Source organism: Chroicocephalus ridibundus, chromosome 7, assembly GCF_963924245.1.
Source record: "Chroicocephalus ridibundus chromosome 7, bChrRid1.1, whole genome shotgun sequence".
Classification (NCBI taxonomy): Eukaryota; Metazoa; Chordata; class Aves; order Charadriiformes; family Laridae; genus Chroicocephalus; species Chroicocephalus ridibundus.
Window position 1 is genome coordinate 41,750,560 of NC_086290.1, and position 24,778 is coordinate 41,775,337.

Below are 24,778 nucleotides of genomic sequence, written 5' to 3' on the forward strand. Positions count from 1 at the left end.
TTGGTTTTTTCCTTCCATCCAGTAGCTTTTGCTTTCTACCAGAGTGGTGAAGGCAGTTACAGTGCCGTGTCTCGGTGTGATGAAAAGATTTTAGTTTAGTCTCGGTCCCTGTAGTCATCATTTTAGACTGGCAAACAGAAGGGCTCAAGGGATACAGCTGTTGCGGGGGGGGTGGGGAATGTCAATCCCCAGAACAACATGTAGTGCAAATCCTCACTTCAAAAGCTGCTTCTTAAAATTTTGGTAAGGAAAGTCCTTGTTTTGGGTTAAAACACAGCCCTGCGTTGTTTGCTGCACTCCGCTAGCAGCGTGGCTTGCCTGCTTGTTCAGCTGTTGCTGCCATTAATGGAAGAATAATTTCCTCTCCGTACATTCCGATAGATTTTCATGCCTTTCTTAATTATGTCTTGCCAAGGGCAAAAGTGCTGTGAAGCAGTGAGGTTAATGCAAAAATCTGTTGATTCTAACATACCTGACCTGAAGATGCATGAAAAGCCAGTATCAATTTCCCTCCCTCTGCCATCATTTAAGAGCAGTCTGAACAAGTGGCTTTGGAGATTTATTCCTTATTGTCAAAAGAAGTAGAATTGCTATCTCGTGCTTCGCTAAATGCGGTGTAGCTCCTGCAAAGCTGGCTCTGCTGGGCAGGGGTTACCACATTACACGGGGAGGAGGCGGGGTTCACCGGGAGGCTAAAATTCGGGAGGGAGAGAGGGAGAGGACATTTTATCCTTCGTGTCCTATCGTCCAATTTGTCAGAGTGGATTTTAAGGGTGATGGCTCCAGGTGCTGTGCAGCATTTCTGTCGTGGAGATGAAAGGTCACTGGATTTCACGTTTCCTGGTAGTGACAGACCGCCGGAATTATGGCCCCGAGTTCTTAGTTCTAGTCATTGTGACTTCTCCAGCCAAAAGTGTGTCAGCTGTTGTTAACTCTCTCCTCCGTGGGATCCAAAACTCGCCTGTCGCTGTTAAAGTCAAAGCTCATGGCTGCCACCACCTGTGCTGTCCCTCCCGCCCCCAGGTTCTCCCGCCGTTCAGTGAGAGCATCCATCCACTCTGCTTACACTGCAGCCTTTCCACCCAAAAATCCCCCCCGAGGTCCTCGTCCTCCTGGAGGCTGGGGACATGCCTGTGTAGTGTTACTCAGACCTCCCCTGGGTCTTCTCACCTGGCCATGAACTCTTCATTTCCCAACCTCTGCTTCTCCCTCCCTGTAAATCCATCTCCTGCTGCAGGCTGAGCCTCCGTACTGGTGGGGCGTGTGGTTTTTAAAGCCCTTCCCTGCGTCCCTGAAACGTTGCTCGTTACGTTTCCTGCAACTCTTTGGACGTGGCCTGGCAAGGATGCAGGGATGGGGGGGATCCCCAGTGTGTGATCACTCCCATCTCTTAATCTGGTTTAATCTGGGATCCAGATTAAATGAGTTCCTTTTCTTTGACAGCTCGGAACAGCTCTCACCTACTGCTGTTTGCAGAGGGAGACATTCATTGCGTTTTGCCTTCCCCGGTGCTGTTTGTTCAGAGCCAAACCCACCCACTCCCAGTGTGCCCTTTCCGGGGGGCGGTGAGTAGAGGTGTTCAAGCCCCAGGTGGCCTGTGAGGTCTCTCCTCCAACGCTGTGCTGAGTTAGCGACATGCTGATCTTTGCCCAGTGCTCTAAGGGGCCCAGCTTCACACCCCTTGGGCATCTGTCCACTGTTTTGCTGCTCCATGGAAGAAAAACCAGATGCCATTTCACATTAGCAGCTTTGCAGCTGCTCAGGGAAAGGTGGGAGATGAGCGGAGGCAAGGAAAGGGCAGCGCAGGGTTCCCACGTTCTCCTGATGTTACAAAGTGCTCCTTCAAAATTGTATCCAAAAATAATCTCGACATTAGCAAAAATTCATCATCATGGGGGATTTTATGGCACAGCTGTGTCGGGGAAATTAATTTAAGAATTCCAATAAATGCCACAATAGAATTGTTAACTTCTTCTCCTCTCTAAAATGTGAAATTCTTTTCGGAGCATTTCAAAGGCGCCTTCACCCATTTACACATACATTAGCGCAATTACTAAAATAGACTTTGCCTTGGCGTTTTCATTTTCTTGAGGGATGAACAGAATAAGCGTTATAAATTTCTGGTTTGGGGTCTGGTTTTGCTTTTAATTTAATTTTTGTTGCCACTAATCCTCAACAAAAGGATTTGTTACCCAACAAGACAGATAAAAGCTAACGTGTCCACAATGAAATGCTTCCTGGCAAGTGTGCTTACTCACGTTAGCGTGGGCTTCTGGAGACATCCGTGATGAAATACTGGGCAGCAGGAAGATGTTTTGTAGATAATCTGTCACTGAGTCTTTAATTAAAGTTTTACATTATCACAGTTGATACGGATTTCAAAGCAAAGATTCTGATCCTGCCCTCCACATGCAAGTAAAAGATCCCTTTGCCCTTCAGATTTTACAGATCTACCTTGGTAAAATAGCGCATATTCAGCAAAGCTCTTATGGGTATTTATTGTTATATGCTATAAATATTAATAATTCCATACAAATGTCTTCGTCTTTGAGGACATGAGCGCAAAAGTGAGTAAATAATGATTTATTGCCATGCATATAAAGCCACATTTTACCTAAGCTTCTCTCTTAATTTACTGAGAATATAAACTTGCTGCTCGTTATTTCTCCGTCCAAGTTAATTTGAAATAAGCATTCCGCACCCCAGCCTTCTGTAACACGGCGTGTTTTGCCCAGAAACCCCCTCGGGGGTTTTCCCAGCCCATCGAAGCCGAGGGCGGCCTTTCCTTTAGCAAACAAATACGCCTTACATGTGTCCCTGAGAGAATTTTGCACGCCACTGCGTAGAACATCGCCCGGGGGGCGACCTTTGAGGCTGCCTTTTCCTAGCAATTGGTATATAGAAGTAGCTTTTTTCTAAGTGGGAGGGTTTTTGAAGGCCCCGAGGGCCAAAGGGGTGTCCCTTTGGAAAAGCTCCGCTGTGGACAGTGGTGGGGGTTGGTGCCAGGCCGTGGGCAGGCAGCCTCCAGGACAGACTCTTCTTGTCCCGTCCAGCCGCACGCCGGGAGAAAGTCGGTTAAGGAACTTCATTTACTTTAATAAATGAAGCGGGGTTAATACCGATTACCCCTCGGGTGGGTAGACCTCCCAGGAAAATCTAGATGCTGCAGAAAGAGATGTTGGCGACGCAGTCAATGACCAGGGCTCTTCCTTCTGAATGAGCGAGACAGCCCAGTCAATGCCCAGGTATTGTCTTGGGGGGGTCAATGCGATGTGTTTATTTTGCAAAACCCTTTGGGATTTTGGGGGACAAAAGGCTCCATATAAATGTAAATTATTTATTGTATTTTAGGTGAAGGTAATGGATTAACAGTGCAAGTTGTTAACCAATATTGACAGAAAGAACTTTTCCATGCGGTTTCTATTGTTCCAAATTATCAGCTATCTTGAAAAGTGCCAAGATTTTAATATCAAGTAATCCAGTGCCTGGATATTAAGTTACCTGTGCTTTATTGCATAAATACAGCTTGTTATTTGTCTGCAAGGTGTTGATCGCTGAATCTCCAGGTCATTGTTTTGGAAAGCATCCGCTTCTAACATGATCAGTGACAAAAAAAGTCAATGAAGTGTGGAAAAAAATTACTAAAAGTTTGAGGAAAGAAAGGAAGGTTTTGGGGAGAGGATGTTTTGTCTGCCATTTGATTATATACAACTGTTGCAGGATAAAGATGACACAGAAAATGTGGCAAGAGGACGAGAGAAGACTTCATATTCATTTACTTTATGGAAAACAGTGGTTTGGAGCCGTGGGGAAATTCCTTTAGAAAAAACAACTAAATAAAATTCCTCTTCTAATTTATTTCAGGAATTCCTGAAATGGCCAGATTTTAAGATTGCAGTTAAAACCCCTTCAGTCAAAGTCTATGCAATATGCTGATTGATTGTGCAGATGCGAGTTGAATGTGACCAGCCAAGAAGAAGATGTATCCCCCACGCCGGACTTTGCTGGACTCCACGATCCTCTTCATAGGTCCCGGAGACAGAAGCTGGTAGTATAGCATAGCCACGTCACCCTTCGTTCTCGGCGGATGAAATAATCATGGCAGCCAGCCAGCTTTTTGGGTACTCGGTTGACCCCACCACTCCCACCCCACTGAGATGGCAGGCTGAGGGGCCGCGGGAAGGACCTGCCGCACTTCGGTCAGTGCTTGCCCAGCACGGGGGGGGCCAGTGGTTGCTCCACAGCCACCTCCTGAGCGCTGCTGTGCCGATGCAGAGATGCCACCCCACATCAGGAGTCATCTTCTATTTTTGCAGAAGCTGTAGAAGCTGCCGTAACGTTGCCATGACAGAGCCCGCTGCACTGAGGCTTTGGGGCCAGCTATGAAAATCAGTGGTTTTGGAAGGGTGAATGCAAAAGCAAATTCCTGAGACTACAAATGATGCGTTTTTGATTGTTTGTTGGCTAATGTTCTTTGTGTTTACCAGCAGGAATGTAAACTGTGGTGCCCTATTAGCTCAATTAAAGGAGTGATTTGATTACCAACAGAGGGGAAAAAGAGGATTGATTTAAAAGCTGGTGGAAGATCAAGACTGAAAACAAGATGGTATATTTGGGCCAGGCAGTCACCGACCTGACAAAACACTTTGTACTTGCTTTACTGTTCCTTGAAAAAGAAGTCATTTCACTGAAATGGATTTTCAGTGGAGCTCGTTCACCTCCATCACTCTGGGCCAAGTGGTTAAAGATACATAGATGCTGAACTTGCTGATGAGAGTTGGGTACGTAAGCATCTATCAGGAGCCAGCCCCTCCATTGCTTTTGGAAATCTCACGCAGCTGGATTATCCAGGTGCTCAAATGCCCTGCTGACTCAAGACTGTGACCCGCTCCCTGTGGACACAGCTGTTGGAAGAGTTACTTAATAACGGTGAAAAGCTTTGGAAAGGTGTATAGAGGTTAAACCTTCCAGAATTAACCATCCTGGTGCTGGATAGCATCAGGGAGGGCTGAGTTGAATGTTCCACCTCCTGCAGTTTAGAAGAAGGAGAGACTAAAGGAGGCGAGGGAGAGGAAAAGCCTTTAGAGAACAAAAAAGACATGAACTGAACAGCGCTTAATGTGATTAACTCTATCACACAGCTCAGTGCTCACACAAAGTGGTAGCTGCTGGACTGTGTAGCATCAGAGTGACAGTGGCGCTGCCGGGAAAAGCCCGATGCAAAGAGTGCTGCAGCAGGGCTCCAGCGGGACGGCAGCCCCTTTTGACCCGGCGTGTTCATCTGCAAGCTTACAGGGGCTTCCTGAGCATTTGTGGTCTCTTCCTCTGCTCAGGAAGCAAGAAAAGGATAATTCACACATTAAATAGGCAGGAGAAGATGCCAGACAGCCGAAGGCCAGGCGGGAGCTGAAGGCTGCTATCCTGAGTTTGTACCCCAGGTCCTGACCGTGTTGCCGTGCTTCCACCCCAGCACAGTCCAAAGTGAATGTCTAGAGGCACCCTAAAGAGAAGGGTCAGGGGCAACTGTGAGAAGTCATTTGTTGGATGGGACTTGCTCCAAAGCTCTCAATAAGCGGACACAGCTCACAGAGGCGTGGGAAACACGTTACTGCATTGCTCTTTAAACTCAGAAATATTTATGAAGAAGCATCTGCTCACCGGTGATTTTTTCCCCTTGGGAAAACATTGCTGAAATTAGTGTGCACAAGCCTATGGCAGTGGTAGTTCAAGATCCGCTATCATCATGCTGGTATATTGTAGAGGAGCGGGTGGGTTTGGGTGTTTTTTGGGGGGGAAAGTTTCTAGGTTCAGGTTGGGAAACCGGGTTTCTTTTGCAGACCGGAAGCAGGCCGGGCAGTGCTGGAATGAAAGCAGACACGGTGTTGCTGTTCCTCACCTGAGCAGATTCGTGGTGTAACTTAAAAGACCAAAAGTGACATTATTATCCAGTTACATTGCTGTAAACCATTTTGCTGCAAGAGAAGCCTAAAGTCAAATCCTCAGTCCGTGTCACTTGGTGTAACGCCGGCAGTGTTGTTTTACTCTGATTTACTCCAGCTGAGGATCTGCCCTGCAGGAGCGAGTACCTCTGGATGACTCACAGGCACATTGCGGGAGGCTGGGGTGTTTTGCATGGCCAGGCTTTCTAAAAGGATTAGAGATGGGTTTGCTTTTGCAGCTCTAGAAGGTTGGGATTATTAAGCATATCTGTATGAGAAGAGTGGCAGACACTGTCTTCATGTATTTCTAATTTAATGAATGTTTAATGCTTCTTTTATTGGAGCCTACATATATGTAGAGTAGAGGACTCTAACAAGGGGTTGACTTAAGTCAAATAATTGATGTTTGAGCTGCTCCTTTTACATGAAATGCAGACTTTACAGAGCAAAGAGACTGTAATGAAAATATGAATTAAAGATTAGAGCTAAGCAAGTCTGAGGAAACTTAGAATTAAAAAAGGCACTTACAACTTTTCTCCTCCTGCTTCCTTTCCTTCCCTCCACCTTTTCTACATCTCCATCTTCTCTGCTTCTGTGGAAGTCTGTAGAAGTCCTGGTCCTGCATTTCAGCCGCAGCCTTCTATCTCTTCCACACCTACGCACCTTGCAGAGGGAATCAGCGCAGTAATCTCATTCTGGGTATTACTGTGTTTGCACATCATCCCAGTCTGCTACGCTTGCCAACACACCAATCAGTTTGGCTGGAGAGACTCAAAAGTATTTTTAAGGTGTGTTTTTCTTCATCTCTATCCCTGCTTTGCTGATGGAGTGTGTCTCCTGGGCAGAATGAAAATAAGTGCAAGTTTTGTGGATACATTTGCCAGAGAGATCCACAATTTGTTATGGCATGTCCAGGTGAGGGTGGAAGAGGGTAATTTATCTGTGGTGGTGATGCTGCTGTGTGACACTGGTTGAGCTGTGCTGCCTGGAGAAGGTTCCTGTAGGACAGGCTCAAGGCTGGTACAGTGCCAAGACTGGCATCAGATATTGCCCGTCCGTGTTGTCCAGAGATGCTCTTCTGCCCATAAACATCAGCATCCATTTCCTTCCACCCCCTGGGCCCACCCCTCTCGCTCTCGGTTAGCTGTCTTCGTGCTCTTGACTTCCCATGAGTGCTTTCAGCTCTCAGTGCAGGTCTACGAGCTCAGCTCCTGCAGCATGAGGCTTTTCTCCCCTCGATTCCTGCAGCACAGGCTGCAAAGAGCTTGGCTGGTTGGGGGTAATTTCTTGCTTTCTGTGTTTGTGTTTAGAAAACCCTTCTGCAGTGTTGGTCTGATTTCATACCTAAGACTGAAGAGCTTAGGCTTGGTCATCAGCAAATAAAAGCCCAGTGGAAAAGAGGAGAATGTTGCTTTCTTTGCTTTGGCTGGTTGGGTTGGTGTGGTTTGGTTCCTTGCACCTCTGGCCGTATTGGTACAGCTAAATAAAGGAGGGCTGGGCAGGACACTCGCCCATGGGACCCTGATGGCCAGCACTTTGTAATGGGTGGCCCAGCTAAGTTGCAGGAGTCGGCAAGCTCTGTGTGCTCCGCTGCCCGCCCATGTCTTACCCCCAACCCCGAGGCACATACGGCACCTTTGATGCTCAGGGACCATAACCCGCTGGGCTGCAGGGCCACCCTCCTGCTTGCTCAAGCAGCCCAAAGAAATGCACACAATGTCTTAGGGTGAAGAGGGCACCCCCTGGGGTCTGGAGGAGGTCCAAGGAGGCATGCTGGGTGGTGTGGATGTGGCCAGTCCTTGCCACATGGCGTTAGTGCCAGAGAAGAATCTCATGGCCTGGTTTATTTAGCAGTATGGGTGCACTCTCTGAGTCCCTCCAGAAGGAAAGCTGCCACTGCACTCTTGCCCCTTACCATTTTTGTCTCCAGGAGCACTGAGCCACCAGGAGACTTTGTGTGTAGAGGCTTGAGGTGTAGAGCTCACACCTGAGCTGGGGACGGGGGTGGAGAGAGGACAGGGAGGAGGGCAGTGGTGCACCCCAGGTGGCACAGCAGCTCATTAGCAAAGGCAGTGATGACCCTGTGGTCCTCCTGACTTCTGTGTCCTGAGGACATGCTGCTTTCCAGCTGGGCTGAAGGAACCCATCCCGTGGGGTGTAGGTATGGATTAGGTGGGTCTCATTGCAGAACATGGTCACTCAGCAACCCTGTGTAGGCATGCCTGTATTCCTTACCATGTCTTTGCACACAAGGCCTTGAAAGTTAAAACTGTAAAAATCGGCAGTTGCTCCTAGTAGAAACTCAAAAAAATCAGGCTAAAACCCCTTCAAAACAGCATGGAAAACGCCACAGACTGTCAGTCCTATCTAACAGAGTGAAATGTACCCTGTCTGCGATGCGCTCAGGGTGTGTGATATGATTGTATGTATGATTTAGCCTCATTCTTGCACAAAAGATGTCAACTGCAAGTTAGATTTCATCTCCTAGGAAGGTGGAGAGGCAATCAAAGCTCCCCTTAGGTATCCCAGAGCTCCTACACCCTCATCACACATACTCTACACCATGTGAGCAGTATTATATTTTGTGTGCACGGAGGATACGCAGGTTTATTCTTTTCAGGTAAACTCCATTCCACTTGTAGCCATTTCTGAAATCATGATTGCCACAAGGAATTCAGTAAGTAGTTTTAAGGAAAAAAAACCAACAACTAGATATGGACCAGTCCCGCAACTGATGTAAACAGGTGTAACTCGTTTTACACCAGCTAAGCCGCATTTTTGTCCCAGTTAAAAATGTTTCGTGCAGTGTTGGTAGGGAAGCTCACGTTTGTGAAAATAAATGGAGCGGGAGCCGATGTACCAAAAAGAAAAGTGCTGCGGTCCTGCACAGGGGTCTGCTGGGAGAAGCGTTTCTGTGTGAAGATGAGCACACCGAGTTCTCCCGACCTTTCAAAGCTTGGGGTTTTTTTCACTGCAGCCGGTGGAGTGTATTTGAAGAAGACGGGAATGTGTTGGTCAGAAAATGCCGACTCACTGATACATCCCCGGGAAAAAGGCCAATTACAGCAAACTCGCTGTTTGTACGTTAAAAAAGGTCGGGGGAAAAAACCTTGAAATGATCAGATGCCCCATTTTAATGCTTTCAGAATGAACTGACTCAAATCTGGGAGGGTGGAGGGGGTGACACAGTTTTGGACATGGATCTTTATTTTATAATTTGGAACGTTTCAAACAGGGAAGACAGAAATGAAAGGGCTTTTTGCCCAGTGAATTATTTCAAACAACCTGCTCTCATTTTTATTAAAACCAAAAAGTGGTTGCAACTTTGACTTTCTCTCCCCGTTTGAGTGGGAGAGGAATAACAGAAATAGCTCCGACGGCGATGGGAAGTGTGCTCCCGGCTCCGCTCCCGCCCTCACCTGGATAAGTGCTCATGTCCAGGATGGGATTAAAATAGTCTCTGGGATGAGATGCCTTTGGGGCCAACACCTTCCACGCCTGGAGAGGGGCTGTGGCGCCCGGTGTGTCTTGTGGAGCCTTCCGCACCTTGCAGGATCAGGCCCTCAGGCTTTGCCATTTGCAAAACAGCACCTGGAATTGCACTTTCTGGTCTGATGGAAACGCATGGGAAATGTCAGGAGGCGCGGGCGGAAGAGCCCTCCTTCGATTTTCCTTCTGTCCTCCTGAGTCTCATTAGCTCAGGTCAGAGCATTTACCTGATTTCTGGCTTCTGTGCTGAAATACCAGCGTGCTGTCATGCCATCCCCTCTCAGCTCTCACCGCATACAGAAACAGTGACAAAAACCAGGGAGTGACTAATGCCCCGTCAGCTCCTCGGGCTGTGTCGGAGCAGAGCCTGGGGAGCAGCCGGCAGCAGCCTTTGGGTGCCCAGCCAGCTCCGCGGGCACGTCAGAGGCTCTGATTTCCTGATGGCCGAGCCGACGCTGGGTGTTCCTTCCAGAAAAGCCTCGTTCTCTGATCTCTGACTCATCGCAGCCGCCGCTGACGTCCAAGGGACTCCTTCTGCATGAGGATTATTCATCTGAACCGGGTCCTCGGCGGCAGCCGATGTGTCATCCTTCATCTCCCAGCAAGCAGAGGCCGGAGTCGCCCGGGCGGTGTGGCCACCGGCCCCTTCCCGAGGGCACGGCAGTCACAGACCTGCCCGCCGGGTTGCGGAGCAGGGCAGTGGCTGCCAGCTATTCATGAATGAATTTAGCTGGCTTTTCGCCGTCAATGCGCGTGAGGCTCTGGTGCTACAGGGCAAGCGGCCAGAGAGAGGGTTTGGTTCCTTTTCAAGCCGTGTCAAACAAAAAAGAAATGTACTACAGGAAATATCAAATGGTAATTATTAAGGATTTGGAAAACTGTGATTAAAAATGGAAACCTGTCCACAACGGCAACAGTCAGATGCATTGGCTGTGTTTTGCACAGGTTTTCTTGGCTGTGCTCGTGCCCCCCTAGAGAGCAGATGCGCCGTGCTCCGGTTCCCAAGACGGGTGTGAATGGGCCTGGGGAGGCACCCGTGCGTTTTCAGCAGCTGGGTGTCCAGCCGTCTCTCCCATTTGTTGTAACAGATCGACAACGAAGCTGTTCATCCGTGAAGGGCGCGTGCTTGTCTGGGCTAGGAGGGTCTGCACACACGCACCCCACATTGCTGCTCTGCCTCCTTCTGTTTGCTGCCTTTTTTTTTTTTGGCCAAAAAATACCTTGCTACAATTTGAGTCTTGGACTGAGAGGCGCAGAGGGGGCTGAGCTGGGTTCAGCTCTCGGGGTGCTCGGTGTGAACCTCCTAGAGCCCCTTCTTGAACAGTTTCACCCGCACTTGAAGGACTTCCCTGCCCAAATGGTCGCTTGGGTTTCCCAAGTGGGCCAACCAGTGAAACCAAGGTGTTTACTTTTCTTTACGAATTTATCCTAACTTAGATCTATGGACCTAAAGGCTTAAGGAGTGGTGGTGGAAGGCGAGTGGCCTCAAAGGGAGGGATTATAAGCCCCCAGCAACAGAACCAGGACTTTCCTTTCTCCTCTGATGCATGTAATCGTGGTTTTTGCGGTTGGCATTGCCCCTTCTCCCCTGTTTGCTTCCTCCATCTCAGGGGAGAGCTGCCTGCGCTCTCCCTCCTTCGGTTCACAAGTGATCAAACAAAACCGTCCTCTCTTAACCGCAGGTTAAACAACGTGCCGTGACTACCTGTAGCCAGTGACGGGATTAGAGGAGGGCGCTGGCTAATCGGGAGCCGCGGCAGTGGCCGCGCTTGGCAGGTTCCAGCGGGATGCTGATAGTCACTGCGGAGTGGCCAGGACAGCCGATGCCCAGCCCCACAGATGCTCCGGGGTTACGAAGCGGTGTGTGAAAGCTTTTCCTTGTTGGAATCGGATTTGCTGGATGTGAAGGTGGTGCACAAGGTGCCTCAAGGAGACGGCTGCATTTTGTCCTCCTGACTGAGGAGCGGGGCTTACCAGGCACTAGGCAGAGAAGACATTTGCACAGGGAATTCTGCAGTAGATCAGGTACCGTTTGCGCTGGTTGAATTTCACTTTTGTGGGGAATAGAGTCCTATTCCCCACAGAACCATTGTTCTCCCAATGGAATCAACCCAATGGTTCTCCATCACTGTATGTATTAATAGGCAGGGGGTCAGTAAACGGGCTACGTATCACTGGCCTTCTGTTTTCCACTAGTCTGCTGGGGGGAAAAAAGATTAAGTAAGACTCCCCACATAAGCTTTTTATGTCAAAAACTTTCACAACTGGTGGGGTCAAGGCGGCAGTGAGTCTGGCAGTGCTTGCAGGCCTGGCACCTTTTAATGTCCTTTTAGTTATGACACCTTTGAATGAGGCGTTATTGCTGGCTTTGGGGGGGGGTGTCTGCTGCACCCCTGTTTTTCCGTGTTACCCCCCAGCATCACGCCGGGAGGAGGGGACCTCTTTGCGCGGGGGTGATGGCGAGTCTCCGACCCCTCGGCTGCCGGAGGGAGCCTTTCTGGGAGCAGCAGGTGAGGCCAATCCTGACAGACGCCTGCAGGCACCGCATCTCTGGGCAGTGCCCATAACACCTCCGGGAGGCTGGACGGGTCCAGTTGTTCATTTCGCCCTGCAGTCGATGAATTTCTGCATTTCTCAGCTGAAATCAGCTGCCTCCACTGAGGATTTAGGCAGTGCAGCCCAGGAGGGGATCTCCAGGGCAGAGGAGCGCCCCACGCTGGGACATCAGCAGCCACAAAGTCGCTGTTGATACTTTGGCTCCTCAACACAGTCAGGCGGCCTGCGCACTAGGGACGACGTCTTCCCCTCTTTCTGGTGCTCCTGATCAATCGGTGCCAGTGTGGAGCCCGGTTTTGTGTCGTCCTTGTGTCATCCCGCCCTTGAGGTTTCACAGGACCTGCCTTGATTTTTCTCCCCAAATTTTCCAACTGAGAAATACCTTCGATAAAGATGGCAGAGTTTATTCACCATGTGTGGCAATCACTTCATGGCCCGGGGAAGAAGGATGCGAATTAAGAGGTCTGGGGGGGTATAAATAGATGCTGTTTGTTCTCGAAAGCATCCGCTGGAGGTTTACCAAGCCCTGGCCTGTGCTCTCTGTAAGTATTTAGTCTCGCCGGCTGGTGGCTTGCTCTGCGCTACGGTGCTTAACGATCCCGTTCTGCAGCATATGTGCTCAGCGCACGGATCGCCTGCCGTTCATTAGGGAGTTGGGTCGGCTTTGGCTGCCCGGCAGCAGGAGTTAGCTCCCAGACAGCCAAGCGGGGCTGGCCGCTAGCAACGGAAAGCCCCCGGCCTCGTTTTATCACTCGGCACCCTAATTGGTGGCTTTTAATTAAGGCAGGAGGCAATGGGCTGCAGAGGGCGCGGGAGGGACAGGGATGCTGGGAGGAATTGGCCGTGGTGTAAGAAGATGCTGAGGGGAGGAGGAAGGGAAGGCGTATGCAGCGAGGGTGCCTGGTGCGACAGTACAAATTGGCTTTATTTAGACATCGGTGCCCCTCCTTTCCCCCCACTTTTTTCCTGCGCGTACAAAAAGAGCCAAAAATAAACCTCCTTGGGTCCTACTGCAAGACCTCAGCTGCGGTAGGGGGGGAATCTCTTGAAAGCGCTGGGGCGATGCCATCTTCAAAACAAACATTTCCCAGACTTTCTTCTGAGATTAAAACCCTCTGTGAGGGAGCGATGCTGGTTATTGTAGCCCTCTGGACGCTGACTTTCTCACTGCGATCGCTGCGGAGGAATAAAGAGGAGAAAAAGGGGGGGGGGCAGAAAAACAAACAACCAAGGAATGGGAATGAATGCAAAGCCAAACTAACAGAGTAACTTCTGGCAGGGGCGAGTTTTCATCTTCCAAGGTCAGCCCTGGTTTCAGTTGGAGAGCGCTTTGCTCTTTTTAGCAGTTCTGGCTGCCGCAGCCATACGTACAAAGGACCATCTGGAAATCCGTTCCCAACTTCAGCAAGCGTTAACACCCGCCTGCCCTGAGCCCACGTTTGCTCGCCGGCTGCGGCAGCTCCGTGTTGGGCTTGTGCTCGTGTCCCCGACGCGGCGGGGAGCGGGTACAACCCCCTGCGGGGGAGTCAGCCAGGGAAAGTGTGCGCAAAGCCCTCCAGCTTCCCCGGGGATTTCTGCCCTCCTTTACTCATGGGGGTTTGGGCTGGGCTGGATTTTAGGGTGCATGTTGGGTTTTTTTCCATCTTTTTTTCCTGCGTGTCGTTGGTGAGCTCAGCTTTTGTTACAGGCATTCAGGAGTACGAGAGCGTGTTTCATTTTCCACATTAGAAAATGCTCGGAGGTATAATCAGGTCCTTCCACAGTATTTAATTATCCATAATTAAAGGCATCTACACAAAGCACCGGATTTTCAAAGACTGTTCTTGTGTTACATTGCTAATGAATTAACTAATTAATTGGCATTGAAAAAATACAATAGGAAACATCAATCTTTTAAAGTAAAGCATTTTTTAGGCGGTTTATAAAATCATTAACTTGTATCAGGTCAGTAGCTGTTCTAATGTCTAAATCCCCCTCCCGGCTTTAAAAAAAAATAATTCTAAAGGACAAAATGAACCCAGGAAAAAGAAGGCAGGGAATACTTGGCAAAGAGCGTGGAAACACTCAGACATGGGGCATTTCATTGGGAATGTGATGTCCATCACTTTGCTGCTCCGTCCTGCAGTCCCTTCCCCCTGCCGATAAGGTCCGAACCAATTTCAGTCACGTTTGAGGACAGTTTGCAGCCTCAAACCTGTTGTGTTCCTACGAGTTTTGTTCAAAAGTGGCATCTGCAGAAGGGCCGAGAGTGACCTGAGCATTGCCCTCGGCGGGGGCTGCTGCGTGGGGCGGCTTGGGCTGTCCCCGTCACGCAGCGCGTGCTGCACCCTGTACCGCAGACACAGGGAGAGGAGGCGGCGACCAGTTTAATTCCCCCAGTAAACCCAGAACTACACGTTAGTGGGGTGCCTCTATTGTTTTTTCGGGCACTGTCTGTCTACAGGAGGTGGAACGGGGGTGGGGGGGTCCCTGAAGCTGCCTGCCCTCCCCACCAGCACCTGGCCAAGCAGCACCGTCGCCCCACGTCTCAGCGCCGCTACAAAAGCCCCCGTGACCAAGCACCAAAGCTTGTAGCCCCCCAAGAAGAGAGGAAAATGTAAGGGCTGCACATCAGGTCAGCACAGCGCTTGGTGCTTTGGCCGTGAGTTTGGTTTAATAACCCATGCCCCCTCGAGCAGGGCACTGCCACCGTGCCTCAGTTTCCCCCGTGCACTTCCCAGCCCCATGGGGATGCTGTGATGATTAACAGGTTCTGGGTTGTGAGCCATTCGGATACTGTGGTGCCACCGAGACCAGAGAGTGAATAATAGTTTTACCCAGTAATTAAGTAATAAAAACAGACTGGCAGAATGAGGGGTAACGAAGCATTTGGAAAATTTAGGGGGGAGGGATGCAGAACCACATCTATCCACTACAAATTTTCCCCAGCCTTTCATCATTCCTAGTCGCTACCTTACAGCGCAACATAACTATCCTGTCCTGGCACATCAGCATATCGCATGGCATCTCCTGGAGTATAAAAGCCCACATAGATTGTGGTAATGCATTTTGTAGTGGCACACGGAATTATTAGCAAAGGAAAGGACGATCCTTTTCCATTTGATGGTTTCGTTAAATGCAACTATTCACATGCAAAACCAGCACCACTCATTTTATTTTTATTAGCGACCTGACTCTTTGCACGGCACCATCGGAAAGCATTGTGCAAATGCCATGGATACCATTAAATCCAGGTAGCATAATGGGCCCTCGGAAGAGCAAAACCTGGGGACAAAACGTGGATTAAAGCTGCTTCTGTGGCTGTTGGAAAAATCAGGGCAGGTCCCAGCAGAAGGTTTCGGGGCCCGTTTGTTCCAGAAGCACCAACCCCTGCGTGTCTCCTCCGTCCGTCAGACCAAGGTGTGCCCGTCCTTGCCAGGGCTGTCTCTCCCCGTGTGTCCCCGGGGTCCCTGCGTCCTGCCCTGACCTTTCCTTTGGTGGCAGGAGCTGCAGATTCCAGCGCAGCAGGTGAGGCTGGAGGGGAGGTGTTGTCCATGTCCCAGGCAGGTAATTAACTTCCCCAAACAAATTCAGGAATTACGGTTTCTGCCATTGGGGTTATTCCCTTTCTCTGGGTAATCAAGTGTTTGTACAGATTGGCGTGGAAATGGGAGCAGCCTGACCGGTAGGTTGGGGTGGGACTATATTTAGCAAATTTATAATTTATATATAAGCAAATTTACATATAAGCAAATTTTATATTTAGCAAAAAAAAAAGGCAAACCCAAGGGAGGATGCCGCCTGGCTCTGTTAAGCACCCTCCAGAAGAATCCAATCTTCGACTGGAAAGGGAACCTTTGGTGACTGACTTTTAGACTTTTAGCTTTTATACACGTACGGGTTCGTTAAATCCACCTTGCACTTGGGTCTTACCCCCCCGTAACCAGTCATTTCTGTGTCTGTCATTGTGGCGGCCAGGAGGATGGGAAGGGTGGAGAAGGCAGCAGGAGACGGCCTTGCTGTGTCACGCAAAGTACAAAAATTGGGTTCTGCTCAAAACCGGCAACAGAAAACCCAACTCAAACACAAGCCAGGAGTAGAAAGAAATGGTTTCAGCAGCAGCTCTCTTCTTACATGAAAAGCTTTTGCTTTGAAGCTCCATTTCTAACACGAGCCCACGTTCAAAACCTGCATCAGAAAAAGCTGTCGCCAGGTGGAAAAGGAAAAAAAAAATGGGACCGTGGCTGATGGTCTCAAAGCGTCACGTTTCGTCTCAGGCTGGTGGAAAGGCACAAAGGCGTCTTTCTACCAATTGACGTGTTCCCACAGCCATCGGGATTGCGGTGAAGCTCTGGTTTTCAGACGGGAGCTGAGGGTTCCTCCTGAGCCTGTGGTTTCCTGCAGTTTAAGAAACCCTTCTGCCCCTTCGCGCAGAGGTTTACTCGTACCAACGGGCGAGCCTTGCCATGAGCGCTGTGCGTGGTGGTGCCGCTGTCATCGTGTGTCAACCGCTGTAGTGTCATTATCCAACGACGGGTTGGGTTGAGTTTCCAGTAGACTACACATCTAAATGCACGACTACAAATGCATAGTAATCCTGGTTCTTCCACCCACCCCCACCTTTTGCTTTTTTTCCCTCCTGTTTTATACAAAATGACCACAGTCACAGTTCCCACTTCGTTTATGACTGATGTGAAAAAAAAACTCACCCCATAAAACATCGTGCACAGCTGTAGTGACCAAGTCAGATTCAATTCTGGCTTTATATTGAGTTGACGTGCAGCCAGCTCTCTTCCATACATCATCGGTGATTGCAGTTAAGAATGAAATACTGTTTTAATTCTTACACCAAATGTGGGATTTTTTTCCGAAGAAAAAAGACATAAAAATGTTAAAATGGGCCATAAAAATCATTAAATTTTCACACCGAGTGCAACCGAGAGGTGAAGAAGTTGGCCAAAAGCTCGAAAGACCCAGAGAAAAAGTCCTAGTTGTTATTCTTTTGTTGTTAACCTTCGCCTTTGAATGGAGATACCCGGGCAGAGGGCAAACACCCAGTACTTTGGCAGTCGAGGGCTGTTTTGCCACTTAGTTCCCTAGATGAGGGTTTCCTCTCATGCCTGCATGGACGCAGGGCTGTTACTGCCTGATGGAGCTGCTGCTTCCAGGGACGGTGCCTTGGGAGATGCCCCAACACCGCTGCAGTGGGCAGATCAACATCCAGCCAAGGCAGTGGCCGATTTTACCGCTCGACATCCCAGTTCGTTTCTTGGGTGAGCTGGGAAATGGCGGCTGTGAGGGCATGGTCACCCCGCACCGAGCCTGTCCCACGGCACGATCTTGTCCCGTGGGACCCGAGCTGGCAAGGTGAGGGCAGCGGGAATGCAGCAGGATGTTGCACCCTGCGGGTATAGATTCCTTCACTTAAAGGTTTAGTCTCCGGAAGGTCCAACTTTTCCTCCCTTTGGCTGTTGATTTTATCGGTAACAATGCCAGCCGATGCAGTATTTTAATGGTAGTTTTATTAATTGATTTCTTTTAACTGAATCTATTTTATACCGGCTCCGAAAAAAACCCCCACCCTTATTTGCCATGTTTGAACCATTAAAAGAATTAATGTACCTTCAGCGCTGTTGGAGTTCGTTTTGGGAAATATCTATTTAGACAAGTTTTTAAAAGCCTATTACTTACCTGAGAGGTTATAATGACCTAGGAGTAGATTTCATTGCCTGCGATTAAAATCTACCTTTATTTTTAAAAAAAATCTATGGTATTCTCCCAAAGCTTTATGCTGTCTGCAGGGAAATTTTTAAGAGCTAATCCTTTTCATTTGGTCAGGTAAATGTTGAAACATGCATTTCTCACTGGAATAGATGGTTATTGCTGTCGTTGAGGTGTTACTGTTTTCCTTCTTCAACCTTGAGTGTACACAGTGAAAATCTGACTCGGAAAAGCTGCGTTATAGGTGCAGTCTCTGCCTGCGCAGTGCTGAGCGCGTTGTTTTTACCGTAAGCTCAACTTTTCAGTGCTCACGAAGGTATTTGCACACGTAGGTCCTTTTAAAATGAAGAGGAATTTGATGCGCAAATCCCATAGGTGACTTTGAAAATGCCAACCTGCATTTTATATTAAAAGGTGGGGTGGGAAACCCTATATTTAAGGCCGGGTCCGTAGTCCAGGTGTATTAATAGGGTGTATTATTCAATCATCGGAGCGGGTGAATTAATATGAATTTGGTATTAGCTATTAATTTGCATCGCAGCAATGCCTAACCCTGCTGGTCAACAGGCCGTAACCCACCACTGGGTTAGAAACCTGGTAAAATAGGGAAACCAGGGGCAGAGGTTTTAGCAGGAGTTTGAGGTGCCCTCAGATGTGCTCCCGGCTTTGGTTTCTGTGCGCTTGGGATCAGAAACACGGAGGCTTGATGCACCAGCCTCGGGGAAGGGCCCAGATGATGAGGCAAATACCCATAATCTAAAGCAGCTGGAAACGTCCCACTTGCCCTGTTTTCTTTAGTGTACCCAGATCAGTTGTATTAGATTATCTGCACTAGTCTTGGATTGTTAAAAACTGATTGAAAAGGTTAATTCTCCTGGTAGTTTATTAGTGTGCCTCATAGAATCACAGAATCACAGAATTGCCCAGGTTGGAAGGGACCTTTCAGATCATCGAGTCCAACCGTCGACCTAACTCTGACAAACCCATCACTAAACCGTATCTCTAAGCACTGTGTCTGCCCGGCTTTTAAATACCTCCAGGGATGGTGCCTCAACCACTGCCCTGGGCAGCCTGTCCCAATGCTTGACAACCCTTTCAGTGTAAACATTTTTCCTAATATCCCTAACCCTCCCCTGGCGCAACTTGAGGCCGTTCCTCTTGTCCCATCGCCTGCTCCTTGGGAGAAGAGACCGAACCCCCCCTGGCTACCCCTTCCTTTCAGGGGGTTGCAGAGAGTGATAATATTCCTGCTGGAAGAAACGTTCAGCTCCTTCTGGGTTTTAATCCTGGACACTGCCTGGTTTGGCATCCCCTTGTACCCGCCAGCGGCAGCATCGGCTGTCAGTCATTGGCACCGCTTGGTGGCTGATCCGTTTTCTGCAGACGCCTGTGCTGAACACGCGTTTCTCTCCCATCGTCTCCATGCCACCTTCCCCGCAAATGTCTAACCTAGAGCTTTGCTGCCGCCCCGGCGTGGGCAGTGCTGTGTGTCGGAAAGCAAACACCGGCGGCGGCCGGGGATGGGCAGGTTGGGGGTGACCATCAGCCTGGGGCTCAGTCCCCCATCGTCGCGCTCCTCCCAGGAGTGCAGCAGAGGAAGAGGGCAGCGGGGCTGCAGTTTTCAGCTGGTGCTTTTTAACTGTCGGAGAGCCGCTGTCTGTATTTAACTTGCTGAGGGATAATCTCGCGTCTGTCCGCACAGCTCAGATCTGTATCGGCGCTGGGAGACGTCACCGCTCCTAAACAGACTGCTTTTAAATTGCACCCATAGATCTTCCTTGCACCACAACATTCCTGCTCCAGTATTTAGTGATGCCTGAAGTTATGTCTCCACATCAAATTAAGTAACTGTGCTATCAATAAGGAGGAGTAATGCGGTGTATTCCCTTCTGGATGTCTCCCTGTCCCTCATTTGTTTGCTGATCCTGATTAAGATGGATAACGAGCTATCAGTAATTTTCTAACCGCGGTGCAAAGCAGCGAGGATTAAATCAGTCGGTGTCACGGGGCGCCAGGTCATGATTTAGGGAACTTGAGCGAGGTCCCCTGCCCTTGTTAGACGCCAAAGCAGCAGATGCTTGGGGTTGCCCGAGCAAGGCCCGGATGATGTGAAACATCTCTGCGTGGGGAGAGCCAGAAGGTGCCGTGGGGCCACCGGGAGATCCCCATCCTGCTGGGCTGGTTGAGAGCTGCAGGTGTGTTTTATCTCACTTTTTGTGCCGGCTTCATCGCTGGCAAAAGGTCAGTGGAAAAGCTCCCGTTGCCCAGAATTTAGCTTGTCAGCTCAGTCTTGCCTTTTTAATGCACTTCTTTTCATGATGTAGGGCTTGCTTAGAGTGAGTAACTTGGATTTAGACTGCAGAAGGATACTGCAGATATATATATTTTTTTTTTATTTTTTTTAATGCAGAGATTAAATAACTTTTAGGCATCTTCAGGCACCCAGCAACGTGAATTACGGCTGGAAAAATAGCTCATGTAAATAGGCAGTGCTTGAGAAGGGCTGTTAGCATCCTCTTGTGCGGAGTGAAATCTGCAGGAAGGATGGAGAAGAGCTGCACATCAGCTTTGGAGGAGATTAGTTCTTTGGGGCAATGGTGCACAAGATTGAAAGCTCGTGGGTGGCTTGGAGGTACCACCAGTTGACTCCAGGGAGCTTTTAGCCAGAGCCAGTGGGGTTTGTCCACAGATAAAAAAAGGAGAGGATCACATTTTGCAATGTTTTAGGTAACAGAGTGAAATTTGGGGCATTTATTGGCGGTGCCATCTCTCCATGTGTGGCTGGACAAGGCGGCAAAGGCAGAGTGAACCTTCCACCTTGGGGTCACCTCAAGGGGGTGGCATCCATTACCATTTCCAGTCCATTTCTGTCCCATTTCCAGCCTTTGTGCAGGTTGGGTGGGGATGGACTTGGGCTATAGAGGAGTCCAGGGGGGGTTATTTTCACTTCAGGTATGTATCGGGAATGTGTCGGATGAATACATGTCCTCTAATCTGCAAAGACCTGTGTCCTCCATAGCCTGGGGGACATGGGCATCATCTCTGGGAGCAGAACCACGGCGTGCTCCCCTCTCTCCTGCCACCACCAAGAAGCAAGTGGCCACAGACCAGGGGTTCGAGTGGGGCATTATCAGGGTGTGAACTCACCCCACCACACATGCGATGGTGGTGGCAGCCCCGTTCCTGATGTGCCCTTGGGCTTCAGCCGTGCTTCGAGCTGGGACCTTTGCTTTCAGCCTCTTTCCAACACAACAGAGCTCCAGAGCTGTTCTCTTTTGGGGGGGTTTTCAGCCCCCCCGCCCCGTGCAGAGCATCATCAAGTTTAATTTTCCATAAGGCAAAGCTCAGCATCAGCAGCTGACTTCTTTATGTCTCACCTCCGGCTTCAGCCGCTGCCTTCTCCCCCCCTGGGGAGAGGGGGCAGGCAGGCGTGGTACCAGGCAGCGGAAACAAGACTCATTCCCTCCTCGACTCGTTAATTAAAGCCACAAATTGAGGTCTTTTCTTGCAATCTGAAGTGATCCCATAAATAGCGTTGATGGAGCTAAGGGAACATTTTAAAAGATCCTGTGGGATCAGCAGAGCGGAGCTGTGTTAACCTCCAGAAACGGGGCGGGGCGGGGGGGGGATGGGGGCATCGTTAAAAGCAAGATATTAGGTTTATCTGCCCCTGTTCGCAGAGCTCAGCCTGCACGTGGACCGTGTCACAAGGTGCCGGCAGCCGGCGATTTCTGCCCTTTGCACCAGAGCCCGGGGTCACTTGTATTTCTGCCGTGTCTCGCCTCTTCGCCTCTCTCGCCGTGGGAGGGTTGGCCACGCGCATCCTTGCGCGGGGTCCAGGGTGTGAGCCTCACCTGGCCGTGGCTTTGTGAGTGTTTGTTTCAGCCGAGCGACGCTGGGAGTGCCGGACGCCAGCCCTGGAGGCTACATGGCTGTGGCGTGGGATGGTTGTGCTGCAGACCACGTTTCGTGGAGACACGCAAGGAAAAAATCTGCCTTCCCAGCAAGAGGACATTTGGTCACATTCACTAGAACTGGCTCTCCCCACCCACCCCCCGGTTTGGTGCAGCTTGCCAGCAGTGAATTCCCATGCCCTATTGCATTCGCGGTCAGGCTCCAAAAGCAAAGTTGTCAAGACTCGTTCAGCTGAACCAGCATCCATGGGGATGTTTGCAGGCTGTATCCATTCCTAAATACTGTCAGGAAACAGCGCTGTCTTCTCCTTATCCCTTGCAGCTTTAATTGTGGGGCACATCACGCGGGAGCCTGAGGGATGGCTGGCTAAATTGAGTTGCTGTTTAGCGGCTATCTAAACTACCCGTGCAAGGTAGATAAGCGTAGCCATCAGCACCTCTCTCCTTGACATTATCCATTGACCGACTAAGCTAAATTCTCTTGGAGACAGCCTTAATATTTCCTAAAGGGAATGAGGAGGCTCTTAAAAGGAGTGGCGGGAGACATAGGATTATCGTCAGAAAACATTTAACTAAGAGGAAAATGCCGCTTCTTGCTGAAATAGGAAGTTGTACCATGAGAAGTTCCAGTGAAGGTGATGAGCTTCGCTCGGTGCACGATGCTATTCAGGGCAAAGCTGAATGTCACAGTTGGCCTGAAGTGATTCGTGCTTGCTTGCGGTGCTTAACATTTGAATTCCTTTTATTGCTTCTTTGCACATACAAAGCTAAATTGAGGGCTGCTGTAAGCCACGGGCAAAGCCATTGAGTTCAGTCAAACCCACTCAAGAAGCAACTGGGAGCAGCCCCCAGCCCCCAGGAGCCAGGCTGGGCTCCGGCGCCGAGCTCCGCCAAAGCATCGGCGTGAGGCTGCGTGCCCATGGCGTCAGAGAGCATCAGGCCATGTGCTCCTGCTGTTCCCAGCTTTCACTCGCCCTCCATGCGGGATGCTCTTGAGCTCAGATGGTTTCCTCCACACCCCCCATAGTGCTGCAGTGGGGACCATGCAGATGCAGTCTGCTGGGGAGCTGTGGTGGCTGGAGGTGGAGGTGGGGTTTTCCCGCTGTGGCGGTGTCTCATCTGGGGGTTTCCGGGCGGCTTTGAAGCCCCACCGTGCCACTGAGTCCCGAGGGGACTTAGTCTCACGCACTTGGGTAGCATTGCTCACAGCAGGAGCGCATCGGTGCCTGCAGTGGGCTTGGACACATTCCCTCTGTACCCGGGGTGCCGAGCAGCAGTGCCTGGCGTGGGCTGTCACCCAGGTATCTGGTCTTACACGTACGGCTGCAAAATTTGCCATCACTCTTCCCGAACGACGAACCATATATGATTTTTCTCTTTGTGCTGTATATCTCCCATCAAAACAGCAGCTGAACGTCCCTAATATATCTCCATAAAAATCTTCACAGTTGTTCTAGCAAACAGCCTGGAGTGCTGAGGTCTTTTATGAGTATTAATTATGTTAAGCAAAGCAAATCTCACAATTATGTTGTCTGTGGGAGCAGCAAACTTCTCCCATCAGCCTCCCTGAGCAAGGAGAAGAGGATGATTACCGTCCTGTTTTCATCGCAGTCGTGGCTTAAGATGCTTTTACAAAGACCAGGATGACAGCCCTTGCCCAAAGCAGCTTCTTGTTCCTACTGCTATTATCATAAATAACTTTCTGGATGTGCTCGACATGTCATCAAATGTTTCTGAGCAGCGTCTTCCTTGGAATAATAATTAAAGAAAACACTTTGCTGTGCTGTTCTGTCCCATTCTTTGTGGGTTTTTTTCTATCAGTTCGGCAGATCCCGGTCTCAGCCTGCTCCTCCTCCACAGTGGGAAAAGCTCAGGACAGCGTGGGTTTGGGGCACGGAGCTTTTGGAACGTTGTGAGGCTGATCTAAGGGAGGGAAAAATAAATCTTGGAGAACTTAAAGGAGCCTGGTTAGCTCTGCTGAAGAGCAAAAGAAAAAAAAAGCACTTGGTTTCCTAAGGCACAGCGCAAAGCCACGGAGCATCCCCAGTGCTGGATGGCGTCTCTGGCGATGCGTTAGCTGTTGGCTCTATAAAAGCCCGAGGCCACAGGAAAACTGTCCATTGGGTAGGAAATGCCACCTGTCTGCAGCGTATTTTCCACTAAATTTGAGTTGAGCAGTGCCATGTCCCTCTCTGAGTGCATCTTTCTCGTGCCTCCGTCATGGATGCGATGCTCACTGCATCCCGTTTTGGCCAGACAGGATCCACTTTTCCAATATAAAGGTGGGAGAGGTTTAGATGCCCCTCAAAAAAAAAAGGAGTGGGGGGTGGGGGGCTGGCTAGTTGGTTGTGCTGGAAAATGGGATTTCAGTGATTCCAGTCAGTTGAGTTATCAGAAATGGAGTGTGGAAATTTCACCTTCTGTTTGAAATCCACATTTCTATAGGGGCAGGGTGGGGAGAGAGGACGGAAAAACGCTCCATCCGGCTTGTGTGCAAAAGGAAACATTTCGCTCTGGCAATGCACGGGTGGCTATTTTGAGGAAAAGAGAAAAAAAAAAAGGGTCCAGAGCAGTAGTGGTGTTGGCCTAAATTAAAAGAACTAAAGTCTAACAGAAGAGATGGATGTCCTGAAATGGCAGCAAAACATCACATAGGAGGGCAGGTGTCAGTTGAGCCCAAAGGTTTTCATCCATTTTGCTAAAAGCCAAGAAAAAGGAAAACAAACCCGCTTGCTGTAGTTTCCCCCTCGGTTCAGCCTCTGAATACAGCTCCTTCCGTAGGTGTGCTCGCGTGATGTTCCGCCGGCCAGCCCAGGGATGCTCGGTGCTGCCTCAGCAAGGGCTGGTTTGGCCGTCCCTTGATGTTCTTCCCAGCCTTCAGTCCCTATGATTTACCCAAAACAGCTGTAAATTTCCCTCTTCCCTTCACCCAGCCCCTTCGGGAGGGGTGGCAGCATCCCAAGGACTGTCCATCGGACACAGAGGCGTGTGCCAGGTCCTTCCTGGCTTGATGGATGCCAGGGATCAGAGGGGCAGATTATTAGTGTTTAATTACTCTTTTGCAGGCCTGCCCTCTGTCCCTGGCCAGGGCAGGGAGGTTGCTGCTCTGGTGCTGTCCCCAGCATGAGTGAACCCCTCTCCGCCGGAGACCTCAAAGGCACGGGTGGTGCTTCTAGGACC

At 49.8% G+C, this 24,778-nt stretch overlaps 1 protein-coding gene across 7 annotated transcripts in view; it reads left to right on the forward strand.

Moving 5' to 3' along the window:
* Nucleotides 1-24,778, forward strand: part of VWC2L (von Willebrand factor C domain containing 2 like) — a 53,486-nt gene that overhangs the window by 24,174 nt on the left and 4,534 nt on the right. For 2 of the 7 annotated variants that reach the window (XM_063341476.1, XM_063341473.1), the window contains one exon: nucleotides 3,865-7,319. The exons of 3 other annotated variants lie outside the window; for them this stretch is intronic. In XM_063341476.1, the coding sequence (XP_063197546.1) occupies nucleotides 3,865-3,936 (72 nt within the window). In that variant the 3' untranslated portion in view covers nucleotides 3,937-7,319. Of the gene's footprint in view, nucleotides 1-3,864; nucleotides 7,320-24,778 lie in introns of those variants that run through there. 2 more of the 7 variants (XR_010071993.1, XR_010071992.1) reach the window with 2 other exon arrangements.